The 15,461-nt window shown below is 32.1% G+C and overlaps 1 protein-coding gene across 1 annotated transcript in view; it reads left to right on the forward strand.

Annotated features, from left to right (window-relative positions):
• Positions 1–15,461, forward strand: part of WDR11 (WD repeat domain 11) — a 74,845-nt gene that overhangs the window by 52,477 nt on the left and 6,907 nt on the right. The window contains exons 20-24 of the mRNA XM_074295739.1: positions 4,423–4,531; positions 9,031–9,093; positions 10,071–10,136; positions 13,067–13,247; positions 14,243–14,338. Of these exons, the coding sequence (XP_074151840.1) occupies positions 4,423–4,531; positions 9,031–9,093; positions 10,071–10,136; positions 13,067–13,247; positions 14,243–14,338 (515 nt within the window). The remainder of the gene's footprint in view (positions 1–4,422; positions 4,532–9,030; positions 9,094–10,070; positions 10,137–13,066; positions 13,248–14,242; positions 14,339–15,461) is intronic.

Below are 15,461 nucleotides of genomic sequence, written 5' to 3' on the forward strand. Positions count from 1 at the left end.
AGAACTCCTGGTATAGTCTTTTTTGCCTTGTACAATGATCTCCTAGTTCTGCTTATTTCACTTAGAATCAGTTCATGTAAGTCTCTCCAGGCCTCTCTGAAATCAACCTGTTGGTTATTTCTTGCAGAACAATAATATTCCATAAATTCATATACCATAATTTATTCAGCCATTCTCCTATTGATGGACATTCACTCAGTTTCCAGTTTCTGGCCACTACAAAGAGGGCTGCCACAAACATTCTTGCACATACAAGTACCTTTCCCTTTAAGATCTCTTTGGGATATAAGCCCAGTAGTAACACTGCTGGGTCAAAGGGCATGCACAGTTTGATAACTTTTTGAGCATAGTTCCAAATCACTCTCCAAAATGGTTGGATGTATTCACAATTCCACCAACAATGTATCAGTGTCCCAATTTTCCCACATCCCCTCCAACATTCTGCATTACCTTTCCCTGTCATTCCAGCCAATCTGACAGGTGTGTAATGGTATCTCAGCGTTGTCTTAATTTTCATTTCTCTGATTAATAATGACTTGGAGCATCTTTTCATATGACTAGAAATAGTTTCAATTTCTTCGTTTGAAAATTGTTCATTTATCAATTGGAGAATGGCTTGTTTCTTATAAATTAGAGTCAATTCTCTATATGTTTTGGAAATGAGGCCTTTATCAGAACCTTCGAATGTAAAAATTTTTCCCAATTTATTGCTTCCCTTATAATCTTGTCTGTATTAGTTTTGTTTGTACAAAAGCTTTTTAACTTAATATAATCAAAATTATCTATTTTGTGATCAATAATGATCTCTAGTTCTTCTTTGGTCTCAAATTCCTTCTTCCTCCACAGGTCTGAAAGTAAACTATCCTATGTTCTTCTAATTTATTTATAATCTCATTCTTTATGCCTAGATCATGAATCCACTTTGACCTTATCATGGTATACAGTGTTAAGTGTGTGTCAGTGCCTAGTTTCTGCCATACTAGTTTCCAATTTTCCCAATTTTGGGGGGGTCATTTTTAAGAATTTTTTTTTAAATAGTGAATTCTTACCCCAAAAGCTGGGGTCTTTGGGTTTGTCAAACACTACATTGCTGTAGTTATTGACTATTTTGTGCTGTGAACCTAACTTATTCCACTGATCAAATAGTCTATTTGTTAGCCAGTACTCTAAATGTTTTGATGACCGCTACTTTATAATATAGTTTTAGATCTGGTACAACTAGGCCACTTTCATTTGATTTTTTTTTTTTCATTAGTTCTCTTGAAATTCTTGACCTTTTGTTCTTCCAGATGAATTTTGTTATTTTTTCTAAATCAGTAAAATAGTTTCTTGGGAGATTGATTGGTATAGCACTAAATAAATAGATTTGTTTAGGTAGTATTATCATCTTTATTATATTTGCTCCAAGAGCATTTGATCCCTAATCGATTCTTTATTCCACCATCCATGGAAGCTATTCCAAATATTCTATCTTTTTTTTTTTTTTTTTAATCAAGTCTCCCACAACTATTATCTCATCTCAGCTTAGAGTCTAACTTGTTACTTCCCTGAAAAAAATTGTTTCCAAGTCCATTGTGCTATTGTTCCTTTCCCTGTTTCTTCATCTGAGAATTCCTTGGCATCATTCTAATCTCTATAGAGATGTATGTAAATGTAATATAGAGGTAGCCCTACATAATAATCTTCAAAAAAAAATTAATTCTGAACGTAAAAAAGAGTATCACATAGCATAACATATAACAGAACAAAAAAAATTCATGGTTTCTTGAATTTTCATTTTATACTACTTGCTTTTAAAAAAATCATATAATAAATTACACCTATTAATTTTAAAACTGTCTTGTTTATCTATACTTCTTTCTGAACTTCTGCTCATTTTGAAAAAAGTGTTTCAGTATCCCCCTTTTTTTTGCTATCATTAACTTCTCCTTGTCCTCAAAAACCAAGAGAAGGGGGGAAAAAAAGCCCCAAATCTGTGACAAAACCAATCAAGCAAAATAGGTCCTTTGAAGACCTATGGTTGGTCATAGCATTAAATAAATTAGTTTTTAACTTTTCAAAGTTGTATTTCTTTATAATCTTGTTGCCCTTGTATTAGTTGTTTTCCTGATTGTCTTCACTTCATTTTGTATCAGTTTATACTGCCTAAAATTATTTGAAGCAATATTGTGTCATTGTTTATGGCACAAGAATGTTTTTTGTTTTGTGACATTCACATATTATCTGTGCAGCATTTCTCCAACTAAGAAGCAATTCGAAATTATCCTCTACCATTTAGGCTTTTTTCCTTCTTTTAATCCTTCACTTAAGATCAATTATTTTGTTTTGCTTGAGACTGTTCCCTCTTTAATATTATATTTATTTTTAGCTCCTTTCAACTATCCTCACTTGTTTTCTCTCGTTCAGTTTGATGTGTTTCTGCACCAGATTGTTTTACATTTAATTTTTGTTTGTCTCAGATAAGAGAATTTCATCATATGCCTCCACCTCCAAACTCTTCTTCCTTATTTCTCTTCTCTTCTTATCCATTCCACTTATGACAAATTGCAAGTTTCAACTACTTCTTCCTTCCTAACATAGTATACTTTTTACCAACTCACAGTCCCCTGGTGTTTTATTTAAACTCACTCTACATTCATTATTGTTCTGCAGGGATACTTGTTTCTACTTAACTCGTCATCATATAGCCAAGTTCCTCTTGATTCTTGTGTTGTTACTTGAGATTTCATACTCATTTCCTTTCATCAGAAATTTCAAAATCCTCTAATCCGTGAAAAATCCATATCCCCCTTCTCCCACACATACTGTATAGTTATTATCTGTTTTCCAGAGTAAAAAAATTTTTTTTTTAATTTATTTAAGTAAACCTATTGCTTTTGCCTTTTGGAATATCATTTTTTTTAACTTTTTTTTTTTTTTTTTGCTGAGGCAATTGGGGTTAAGTGACTTCCCCAAGATCACATAGTTCTCCTTCCACACAGCCTGTGTGCAGCAGATATGTAATGTTTTAACTTGAAAATAGTAGAGGATGGACCATGTCCAAGGCTTCAGAGGTTTCAAGAAGGCTGAGGTCACAGGAAAGGACAGATATGTTAGAACAGGCCTTGGCAGTAAGAAGACCCGCTGCTTTCTCAGAGGTTAGCACATGTGAGAGAAGAGCAGCAGAGAGATACAGGAATGAATTGGGGGAGGTTCTCAGTAATGGAGGAGATGAGGTTTCTATAAGAGCTGCAGTTGGCAGTGGAAACTTGAGGGAGAAAGTTTGTACTAGCTTCTGATGGGAGTGAGTGGTTGAAAGGGCTGTTATGCAGCCTTGCAGCTTGTGTCAGGGTGATGGCATTTTTAACTGACCCAAAGCGTGACATCCAGGGGGCGTTCAGCTGCATAGGAGGTGGCCCGGGCATGAGGACTGATAGCAGAGGGAATGAGCATGACGGGAGTGAGCACACAGCTGAACTGGGGAATTCTGGAAAAAGAATGAAGAGCAGAACATGAATCCGGAGGAAGAGCCACAACCTAGGAGACTATGGAACGGCATTGAGGAGCCAGAGGTCTAGATGAGGTTCAGGAGGAATGAGAGACCCTAAGAGAGGAAAAGGCAAGAGATTGGGAACAGAGAAAGTCATTCAGGATCATGGTGATCTGGTGTGTTGTAGGTCAGTGTACAGTAAAATGGACAATAAAGTGAACAGTCACATCACATTTCATTTAAGAGATCTCAGGATTAAAAAGTAGTACAAAATGGAAGTGAGAGTGTCATAAGGTCTATAAGTTTTGAGGACTGAGTCTTTTTCAGAGTATACTCTTAAATACATCAATTTTCTCATGTAAAATGGGAGAAATATGCTATCACAGGTACTCTGTGAGGAAAGCACTTTTTAATTCATAAAGAGATATGCAACAGTATATTATTGTTGCTATTAAGTTTTTTAAAAATAAATAATTAACTATATCAGTACCATATAAAAATATGCTAATAAATATGTTATGAGAAACAGTGTGGTGAAATAGACAGGGGCCACCCTTGGGATCAGGAAAATCTTGATTCAAGTCTTCTTCTGACACATCATGGGTGTATGAGCATGAATGAATTGCTTAACCTTTCACTGTCACAGGCAAAGATTATAAGCCTTGATTATCTGTACCAGTAAAAGATATTTCTACATTTGGGATTCACACAGATATGGACAAAACAATAAATATGTCATCAACATTGAAAAAAAGAGGTTTGATTACATACATCAAGAAAAGTTATTTTTTATTTAGCATATTAATGTGCCTTTAGAAAGCCTGTGTACAAGGTGCTATCAATAATAATTTAAATGCCCATTACCATTTTGTCCTTAACTGTATATATTTTAACATTAAGAACTTGTGTGTAATCTTTACATTTGGAAAAGAAAGCCTTTTGTTTTCTTTCAGAACCTGTGTGGTGTCCCTATCTCCTTGTTCCAAGGGCTGCCTTAGCCTTAAAAGCATTCTTGCTACACCAACCATGGAAAGAACAGTATTCTTTGGACATTTCACATGTGTAAGAAATGCTTTTATATTTTCATTTTTCCCCCTGCTTTTATTCAGTCTCTGAAGGAATTAATAAAATTGGCCTACAAGAAATAAAAAGACTAAAGAAAATAAAGTAGTGAAATATAAAATAGTCTGATAGAAGTTTGGGGACAAGATCAAATGGGAATTTTGAGTACACATATTGCTCTTGGATGTTTGTAGCTTCATAATATTGGGTAGTCAGATGACTTAGAATGCATGGAATGGAGTGAGTAGGGCTAGTGAAGACTTTGTAGACTAAAGAAAAAATGTTGGTCCACTTACTAAAATGGTGAATAATATTGAATAAATATTAAAATATTTATTAAAGTATTGAAATTGATTTTGAGGTTAAGTATGCCTTTATTTAATACCTATAATATTGGTAAATAATATGGAAGGTACAAAGACATAAGAGTGAGTGCAAAGACATAACATATGGGATAGTAGAGGTTTTTCTGAGTGAGTCTCTAAATAATTTATTGACATAGAGTGGATAGTTGCTTATTATCCACAGAGGTATAATGAAAATGTATCTGGTCTGCATGAAACAGACAATTTCTTCTGTAAAATTCCATAACAAAAATTATGTTCTGAGTGCATTTTTTCCCATAAGGCAGAAAAAAGGGTTTATTTTTGCTAAAAGACAGATATTAAAATTGTTAGCTAAAATTCTTAGGGATAGAACCAAGATGGCCAAATAGAGCAATCACTCAGCTGGATTTTCCTAACATTCCTTTCCAAACATCTTTATTTATTTATTTTCTGGTTATACATGTACATATATTTAAAAAAAAAAACATATTTCTTTATGAATCATGTTGGGAGAGAAAAATCAGAACAAAAGGGAAAAACCATTAAGAGGAAAAAAAAGAAGGAAAAAAATGTTTTAAAGTGAATAGAGCATGTGTCGATTTACATTCAGTGTCCATAGTTCTCTCTCTGGATGCAGAAGACATTTCCATCCAAAGTTTGTTGAGATTGCCTTGGATCACTGAACCACTGAGAAGAACCAAGTCTTTCATAGTTGATTATCACACATTCTTGCTGTTATTGTATACAATATATTCCAGGTTCTGCTTGTTTTACTCAGGATCAATTCGTGTAAATATTTTCAGGTCTTTCTAAAATTGGCTTGTTCATCATTTTTATAGAACAATAATGTTCCATTAATTTCATATACCATAACATAGTCAGCCATTCCCCAATTGATGGACATCAGCTATCAGTTTCCAAGTCTTTGCTACCACAAAAAGAGCTGCTACAAACACTTTTGCACATATAGGTCCTTTTCCCTCTTTTATGATTTCCTTGGGATCCAGATTCAGTAGTAACATTGATAGATCAAAGGATATGCACAGTTTGATAGCCCTTTTGATATAATTCCAAATTGATCTCCAAAATGGTCATTTCCCAATTCCAACATTCCAACATTAGTGTCACAGTTTTCCCACATCCCCTCCAACATTTATTATTTCTTTTCCTATCATCTTAGCCAATCTGAGAGATATGAGGTGATATTTTAGAGTTGTTTTAATTTGCATTTTTCTAATCAGTATGATTTAGAGCATTTTTTCATATGACTATAGATGGCTTTTAATTTTTTTTTTATTGTCTGTTCATATTCTTTGACCATTTATCATTTGGAGAATCCAAACAACTTTAAAATAATGCCTCAAATCAGTTTCTGAAATGGCAAAGCCAACAAAAGATCAGAGTGAGACATTTTTCTAGTTCAAGGCAACTTAGGAGGTCAGAAGGAGAAATCTTTGATACCATAGTGGAGGCTAGTGAAGAACTCATGTGTGAAGAAGGTGGCCTAGCAGTACCACATTTCAAATTGTATTACAAAACAGTAATCTTGAAAACAGTCTGGTACTGACTAAGAAATAGAGTAATGGATCAGTTGAATAGATTAAGTACACAATACACAATAGTAAATGACTATAGTAGTCTAAATGTTTGTTAAATCCAAAGATCCAGGCTTTGGGGTTAAAACTTTAGCATTTGACAAAAGTTGTGGGAAACATTGGAAAACTGTTCGGAAAAAAACTTAGCATAGACTAACATCTTAAACTGCTTAGCAAAATAAGCTCGAAATGTATTACCAGTTTAGCTATAAGCATATTGGAGAATATGGAAAAATTTACTGTGAGATCTATAGAAAATGGAAGAGTTTATGACCAAATAAGAGAGAGAGGATCATGGAAAATAAAGTGGATTGATTGCATGAAATCAAAAAGATTGTGCAGAAAGAAAATTAATTTAGCTAAAATTAGAAGGACAAGAAACTCAGGGAAGAATGTTTACAAAACATTTTTCTGATAACTGCCTCATTTCTCAAACATATAGGAAACTGAGCCAAATTTATAAAAAATATTAGCCATTATTTAATTAACAAGGGATCAAAGGATATCACAGATAGTTTTCAGAAGAATAAGTGCTATCAGTACGTCAAAAAATGTTCCAAATCACTATTGAATTAAAAATTAAAACAGCTTTGAGATATCACATCACATCTATTTGATTGGCTAATCAAATGACACACACACACACACACACACACACACACACACACACAAATAAATACTGAATGGAATATGAAAAAATTTGGACACTAATATACCATTGCTGGAGTTGTAACCTGATATAGCTATTCTTTACAACAATTTGGGACTGTGGCCAAATGGCTATAAAACTGTATGTCTTTTGACCCATCAATACCACTAATGGTTCTATATCCCAAAGAAATCAAAAGGAAAAGAATCTATATGGACAAAGGTATTTATAGCAGCTTTTTTTTTTTTTTTTTTTTGGTAGTGGCAAAGAATTGGAAATTGAGGGAATACGTATCAATTTGAGGAATAGCTTAAAAAAAAAAAAAAAAACCTGTTATGTATGATTGTAATGGAATACTGTTATATTGTAAGAAATGATGAACCAAATGGATTTCAGAAAAACCTGCACAGACTTTTATACAAACCGATGCAACGTGAAGTGAGCAGGAGTATATTGTACATAGTAATAGCAATATCATATACTGATCAACTGTGAATGACTTTGTTGTTCTCAACAATATAATGATCCAAGATAATACCAAAGGACCCAAGGTAAAAAAAACAACACAAAACAAAACAAAACAAAACAAAAAAAAAAAAAAAAAAAAAAAAACAACAGACAAAAAAACCACGTCCTTTCTACCTCCACAGAGAAAACTGGTGAACTTTGAGGCATATTGAAGCATAATTTTTCATTTTCTTTTTCTTTGTGTATGTTTTCTTTTGCAACATGGCTCATATAGAAATATGTTTTGCATGATTTCACATAATCAGTATATTGTTTGTCTACTCAATGGGCGGTAGAAGAGTAGGGAAAAGGATAAGAATTTGGAACTCAATTTTAAAAAAATAAAAAAAAATTAATGTAATTGGGAAATATTAGCAAAGTAAATAAAAACATTTTTTAAAAATTTAGGTAAGATTGAATAGTTTAATTTTTTTCAAAACTATACTCAGAATGTTCATTAGAGACTACAGTAACATTTCTTTTTTTTTTTTTTTTTATAGCTTTTTATTTACAAGATATATGCATGGGTAATTTTTCAGCATTGACAATTGCAAAACCTTTTGTTCCAACTTTTTCCCTCCTTCCCCCAGATGTAAATATGTTAAAGTATAAGTTAAATGCAATATATATATACATATCCATAGGGTTATTTTGCTGTACAAAAAGAATAGGACTTTGAAATAATGTACAATTAGCCTGTGAAGGAAATAAAAAATGCAGGCAGACAAAAATAGAGGGATTGGGAATTCCATGTAGTGATTCATAATCATCTCCCAGAGTTCTTTCGCTGGATGTAGCTGGTTCAATTCATTATACAGTAACATTTCTAAAAACTAATTTTGAATATAATCTGAATTCAGATTTTAAAACAAGAATTCCCGAATTTCTTATCTCTAATTTCAATAAATATTGTCCGTTACTGTTAGATTATTTTCCAGCTATGATGTCATTCTTCCCATTCTGTTAAATCTGTTACATAAAAAAATTATGCAAAATGAGATAAACAAATCACAGAATTTGAAGAAGAGCAAATAATTGTTCCACTCTTCAGCTAGAGAAGAAAATGGAACCCAGAAAATAATAGGCCCTTGAATTTAACTTTCATTCCTGGAAAAGTTCTAAAATGTCTTCATAGGGTTTGTTAGTGAACATTTAGAAAATTTAGAAATTCTCACAAAGAGTCATCATAAACCAAACTCCTTATTTCCTTTTGTTTCTACACTAATAGATCAATGTAGAATCCTTTTCATGACATATGTGCCTTTTGTGAATTCAAGAGCCCAATAAAAATTTTGCAGAAAATAGTTATTAACATTTTCTTTAAATGGGCTTTTATATGAACTGATTATATACCTATATAAGTTAAGAATTAGATAAATGTAACTTGTAAGAAAATGCATTAACTTTAAGTCTTTTCTTCAGTGATTATCCAGAAAATGAAGATGTTAAAAATCAACTTCAAGAACAATTGAATTCATTGTCTAAGTAAGCATTCTTTAAATATATATTGTTTGAATAATAAAACTATGAAAGAACAAAGCAGGATAATTTTTTCCCCTAAATTTTATGTTATAAAAAATAATCTGTTCCTTGAGAACCAGCTTTTTTTTTTTTTTTTAAGAAAGCTTCCTTTCATATTTCTGCTGTAACAGAGAAATTTATATTAAGCAAGTTAATATTACATTATTAAATTGATCTGATAGTATCAGCATAGAAAAAGATTTATAGAAAATTAGTAAAGATAAAACCGAATTCACTTTGTTTATCATAGACATTATCTTACAGAATTGTGTCATTTAGTAAGCTGATCATACTCAGATTTATTGGATTTTATCATTCAAAATAACTTATTAATATCGGTATCTAGATACTAATATTATATTTGAATATTAATGTAGAATTTGAAAAATCTATGCCCCTATGTTTGACTTAGATTAATAAAGTCTAAAACTCTTATTTAGTTGTATTAACACTGTCTCTTCTCCAGATAACCCAGAAATATTCAAAATAAATACTGAATGTTACTTTTCTATGCATATTCTTTGCCTGAAAATTGTCAAAATCACAACTATTAATAGTAATTGTATTATTCCTATAATTTGAATTTTTTTTTAAATCATGAATTTGAAATATTTCAACAGTTAATCAGTGTGAAGAGAGTCTCATAGCACCGTGAAGTAATTTATAGGGACTACTATAGCTACCCTAAAATGTTCATGCCAGATATAAGTTATCCAGTGGGCAAAGTGTGGAATTTTATAAATATCTTTAAGTGTTTAAAAACTCTAGTGGCATATCAAAGTTAAGGAATAGTAATTTCTGTCTGTTTCTCAGGTACTGAATATTTTGCTTAGAATTTTTTACTATAAAAATATATCTCTATTAACTTATCACCAGTTCTTATTTTTCTGCTTTTTACCTCAAATTCTGCGTCTTATATTGGTTTGGCTTCCTATTTGCAGTGACTTGAAGAGGCTCTTACTTGATCCTGAATTTACAATCTTGCAGAGATGTCTACTTGTTGCCAGGTAATATTTGTATACTTGATGGATTTTCTGTAAACTTCATGCAAGACACAATAAATAATTTTCTATTTGTTTTTGAGCTTTTTTAGGAGCCATAGTATCCAGAGTTTGATAGAAACTTCAAGTATCAGGGGCAGCTAAGTGGCACAATGGATAGAGCACCAGCCTTGAATTCAGAAGGACCCGAGTTCAAATCTAGTCTCAGACACTTAAGATGTCCTAGCTGTGTGACCCTGGGCAAGTCACTTAACCCCAGCCTCAGAAAAAAGAAGAAAAAAAAAGTATCATTTGACCCAGTGCCTTCATTTAGTTAAAGAAGATCTTAATCCTACTGTTAATTTAGAAAAGTTATACACGAATGCTATTCATTTTTATTTTATTAATTTCTGAATATCTACCCTCCTTCTACTACCCAGAGGGCTAGCCTTTTTAATAAAGACTTAAAAAGAAAAATATAGTTAAATCAGAAACACTTTGAATATGTCTGACATCATTTGTAGTATTCTATACCCATAGTCTCTGACCTCTGCAACAAAGTAGGATAAATGGATTTTCTCACCCCTTTTTAGGAGTCAAGCTTGGTGATTATTATTAGACAGCATTTACTTTCAGGTTTTTTTCTTTTTTTCTTTTGACATTATTTTCCTGTTCTTACTTCAGTCCATATCATATAGGAAACTTCTCTGAATTCTTCATATTCATCATTATGCAGCAGTAGTAGTCTATTATATTTTTGCGTGATGATTAATCATTCTCTAATCATCGACTAATTTATTTTCAGTTGAATGCTGTCACAAAAAGATATGCTCTGAATATTTTGGTGATTGTAGCATTTTTTCTTTCTGTTTATGATTTCCTTTGGGTAATGTGTTTAACAGTGGAATATCTTGAGTCAGTAGATAGGGTTTTCAGTCACTTTCTTAGTATAATTGTAAATTACTTTCCAAAATAGTTGGGCCATTTCATACCTCTATCAATTCTGTATTAGTGTGCCTGTCTGTATCAGCATATTCCTCCAATATTGAATTTTGTGAAGTGAAACAACTTCTGCTTCTTATAACAAAGGAAACAAACATATGTCTTGTGTATTAGAGGCATATAGGATGTAATGTTTTTGACTGGAGGAAAGGAATGCAATTAAAGGGATTGGGGAAAGCTTCTGTAAAAGTTGATGCTTGAATTCAGTCTTGAGAGAAACTAGGCATTAACAGAAGCAGGAGTGAATACGGAGGGTACCCCAGGCATAAGGGATAACGTTGAAATGGAGATCAGAGGTGGAGTCTTATTTATGAAGAACATTTGTCTGAGGATAAATTTGAACTCAGGGAGATGAGTCCTCTTTATTTCAAGCCTGGTAAATCTATCCACTGGTGCTAACTTTTTTTTTTTTTTTTTAATCATATGGTCAATTAAGGAGTAATAAAAGGATTAACTTGATTTAGCAAGGATCTAGTAGATATTAGACAATATAAGTAGTAATAAGTAATAACAATAAGTAGATAACAAGAGTACACTTATCCCATCACATTGTGGGGATTAGGGATATGGTGACCCAACGAGCTGAAAAATCTATGTAAAAGTTTTTGGTCCTCCTTTCATACCAGAGAAGGAGTCTGATTTTTTTCTTTTTCTTTTATTGAATATTTACAGTACCTTATTATAAGACTTGGGTTAAGTATTTGGTCATAGGCTCTGTTTTATCTAATGGTCTTTGCATGTTGTCCATGGTTTCCACAAAACTCCCAAATTCCTATTCCTTTTGCCAGTCTGCAATAAATTTAAACCACAGTAGCACAGTGGTCACAGTGTGGAAGGGATACCTGTAACAACACAGAAGGTAAATGATAGGAGTAATATAGGTCTGGTCTTTTGCAAAGAATGAGCAGCATTGTGATAATTTTCTTTTTCCTATTTATATTATCATTATTACATTTCCAGTTTACATTGCCTTACATTGCTTTATTAGCAAAAATCTAGACTATTAACAACAAATAAAGACCATTTCATAAGATGAAATGTTGAGAGGAACCTATAAATTCCACTTATCCAACCTGCTAGTTTTAAACATTAGAAAATGAAGAATCAAAAGGTTAAATATCTTGTCTGAAGTTAGACTTGTAATATATGGCAGAGATAGGATTCAAATCCTATTTTTCAAATTCACCCCACTTTTCCATTAATATTGCATCATGTTTAAAACAGAAATCTGTATCTTGAAAAGTGATCATATATAGCCTTTTGCAAGTTTAGCTTCTTGTTTAAAAGTTTCAGTATAAGGTTCATAATACAAAGTAGTGTGTCTGCTTTCTATAAATAATGTAACCACTAACTCAGGGAAAACTATATTATAATGTGAAATTAATCTACTCAAAGTTGATAGTTTTCTAAATTTAAAAATTTGCAAAACCTTTTATACATTTTTAAGTTTATTTCTCACAACAATCCCATGAGATAGGTACTGTTAACTCCATTATCCTCTCCATTTTGCAAATGGAGAAACCAAGACTTAAAGAGAGAACAATTTCCTTTTTTTAGATACACAGCCAGAAAGTATTTGTTGATAGAAATTAGCCCAATTCCTTCCACAAGTCCTGTACTTTTTCAACTGTAAATGAATTATAATCAATTATGTATGTTTAGCTATAGAACTCTGTTAAAAGGAAGCATCCTTTTAACACAGGGAGAGGCAAGAATTTAAACCTGAAAATAAAGGCAGACAGCCACAGACAAATAGGGTGTGTTTAAAATACTTGTCATTCTCATAGCTACCCACCATGTCAAGATATCCATTGAATATTGTGAGGGAGTTCTGTTGATCTTAGCCCTGGAGTGTTGTAGCGTCCTACATTGCTAGGTGGTCTGAAGGGGCTAAGTCTTCATGAAAATTTTTGTACATATGTATCTGTACCCTGGCTTTGATTTTCACTTCTCAGGCTATATGGTGATGAATCAGAACTGCATTTCTGGACTGTGGCTGCCCATTATTTGCACAGTTTATCCCAGGAAAAATCGGAGAGCATAACAGACACTGATAATATTTCCCTGTCTCAGGAAAAAGTGACCAATCCACTGGATATTTGTTATGACATACTCTGTGAAAATTCGTATTTTCAGGTATTGTTGTTTTTCTTTCAAATTCTTTAAAATTATAATCTTGAATGTTTATAACTTTGCCAGTAGACTTATAATAGCCTCCTTGTTACTTCCTTGCCTCATCACTTTATATTTTAATCCATCCTCCACTTAACTACCAAAGTGATACTATTAACCATATTACTTCCCAATAAACTTTTGTGGTTCTCTTTTATATTTATGGTTAAATATGAACTCATCTGATAGGCATTTAAAAACTTTCACAAGCTGATCCCAGTATTGCCAGCTGTATTGCACAGTATTTCCCTTCATACACTCTTTGGTTCAGCCAAACATACCATTTCATATATATATGTGTATGTGTATGTGTATGTGTATGTGTATGTGTGTGTGTACACACTTATGTGTGTATATATTGTCTTCCCTTGAGAATATCAACTTTTTGAAGGAAGAGACTATATTATCTTTGTCTTTTTTCCATAGTGTCTGGAGCAAAGAAGGTACTTAGAATACTTGCTGATTGATTGATTTTTATATCATAGTCGTTTCCAGACAGTCTCCTATCACCCACTCCAATTGAATCCTAATTTGTCCCAGGGAAAAACAAACAAAATCAACATTTTGATCAAAATCAACAAGATATAGTATATATCTCTTTTAATGACCCTGATTTTCAAATGTTTAACTCAAAATTTTCTTGCAGTTTTCTTTCTTTAGATTACTAAACTGAAATCTACTTTTCTTGACTTCTTTGAAGTTTGCTGGTTTTAAACTTCATTCTTATTCTAGAACTAATTAAGGCTTTGCCCAACATTTTTATGTCTTCTTTGTTCAAATTCTATACAAACCAGTTTTTTCATATGGGGACTAATGCTCTCAGTCTTTTAACAGTTAAGAAATCAAAGAAACATTTAATAAAATTGTTTCAGTTACCAAGTGCTATGATTTTTATATTATAATATTGATGGTCTGATGTATTTGTGATCTAAGTTTCAGTAAATAATTTTATTCTATAGAAATTTCAACTGGAAAGGGTTAATCTGCAAGAAGTAAAAAGGTCAACTTATGATCATACAAGGAAGTGTGCAGACCAGCTCCTTCTTTTGGGTCAGGTATATGTACTTTTAAAATTTTGTGAGTGTTTATGTTGAGTAAAATTATTTCAAGATTGTACTTTTCAAAATTTGTTATTCTGCATTATTGAAAACAAACAAAAAATTTCCATTATATCATAGAACAGAAAAAGAGGTTTATATATGAAATTATTATATGTGTGGTAATTATTGGCAATTCACTTAACCTTTCAGTCTCAGTTTCCTTATTTGTGTCTACCCTACAAGTTTGTTGTGAAGATGAAATCAGATAATAATAAAATACTGTGCAAATTTTAAAAGCACTATATGAATAATAGCTTTTTGGGGAGCAACATCATCCCCGTTTCCTGCTAAAAAAGGAAAATACAATCCATATAACAAATAAGTATAATCTCAAAAAATAAATCCACAAATTTTCCATTTCCAAAAATGTATCATTTGTACCTTGGGTCTATCACCTCCTGTCATATGTCTGGGGTTGTGACTGGTCATTTCATTGATCGGATTTATTATTACATCATTCCAAGTTGGATTTTTTCTTATTTTTCAGTGATGTAACCCCTAATTTTTCTCATTTTACTCTCCATCAATTTGTATAAATGGATTTCCCTGAAATAAACCTTACATATTAAGAATGATAAGATCTCCTCTTTACTATATCTTCCTTTTTGATTAAAAATGACTGGAAATTCGGTTCTGATGGAAAGTAAATCTATGTAGTTTAATGAGAAGATATTTTTCTTACCTATTCAAAATCAAGGAGAGAGACAATTTGGCAAAGAGTCAGGAAGACCTGTTTCATGTCTTATCTCTTACATTTACTATAGGCAAGCATGTAGCCCCTCAGGCAGATCTCTAAGATTTTAAAATAGAGACAAAATGCCTGTCTACATCAGTGGTAGAAATGCTTAGTATATGCCTTCAACCCCCCCCCCCCCCCAAAAAAAAAATTGTTTAAATCTTTTGGCTTTTAGTTTTTCCTTCTTATGTAAAAAGAGAATTATTTGTTTAAACATTACATTCATTTCCTAATATATACTTTCCACTTTAAATGATTTTCACACAAAACTGAACATTAGTTGCTTTTGGGTCCTTTGTAAACTTAGGTATGATATTTATTCATTAACTTCAAATAAGTGAC

This window comes from Sminthopsis crassicaudata, chromosome 2, assembly GCF_048593235.1.
Source record: "Sminthopsis crassicaudata isolate SCR6 chromosome 2, ASM4859323v1, whole genome shotgun sequence".
In the NCBI taxonomy this organism is placed as follows: domain Eukaryota; kingdom Metazoa; phylum Chordata; class Mammalia; order Dasyuromorphia; family Dasyuridae; genus Sminthopsis; species Sminthopsis crassicaudata.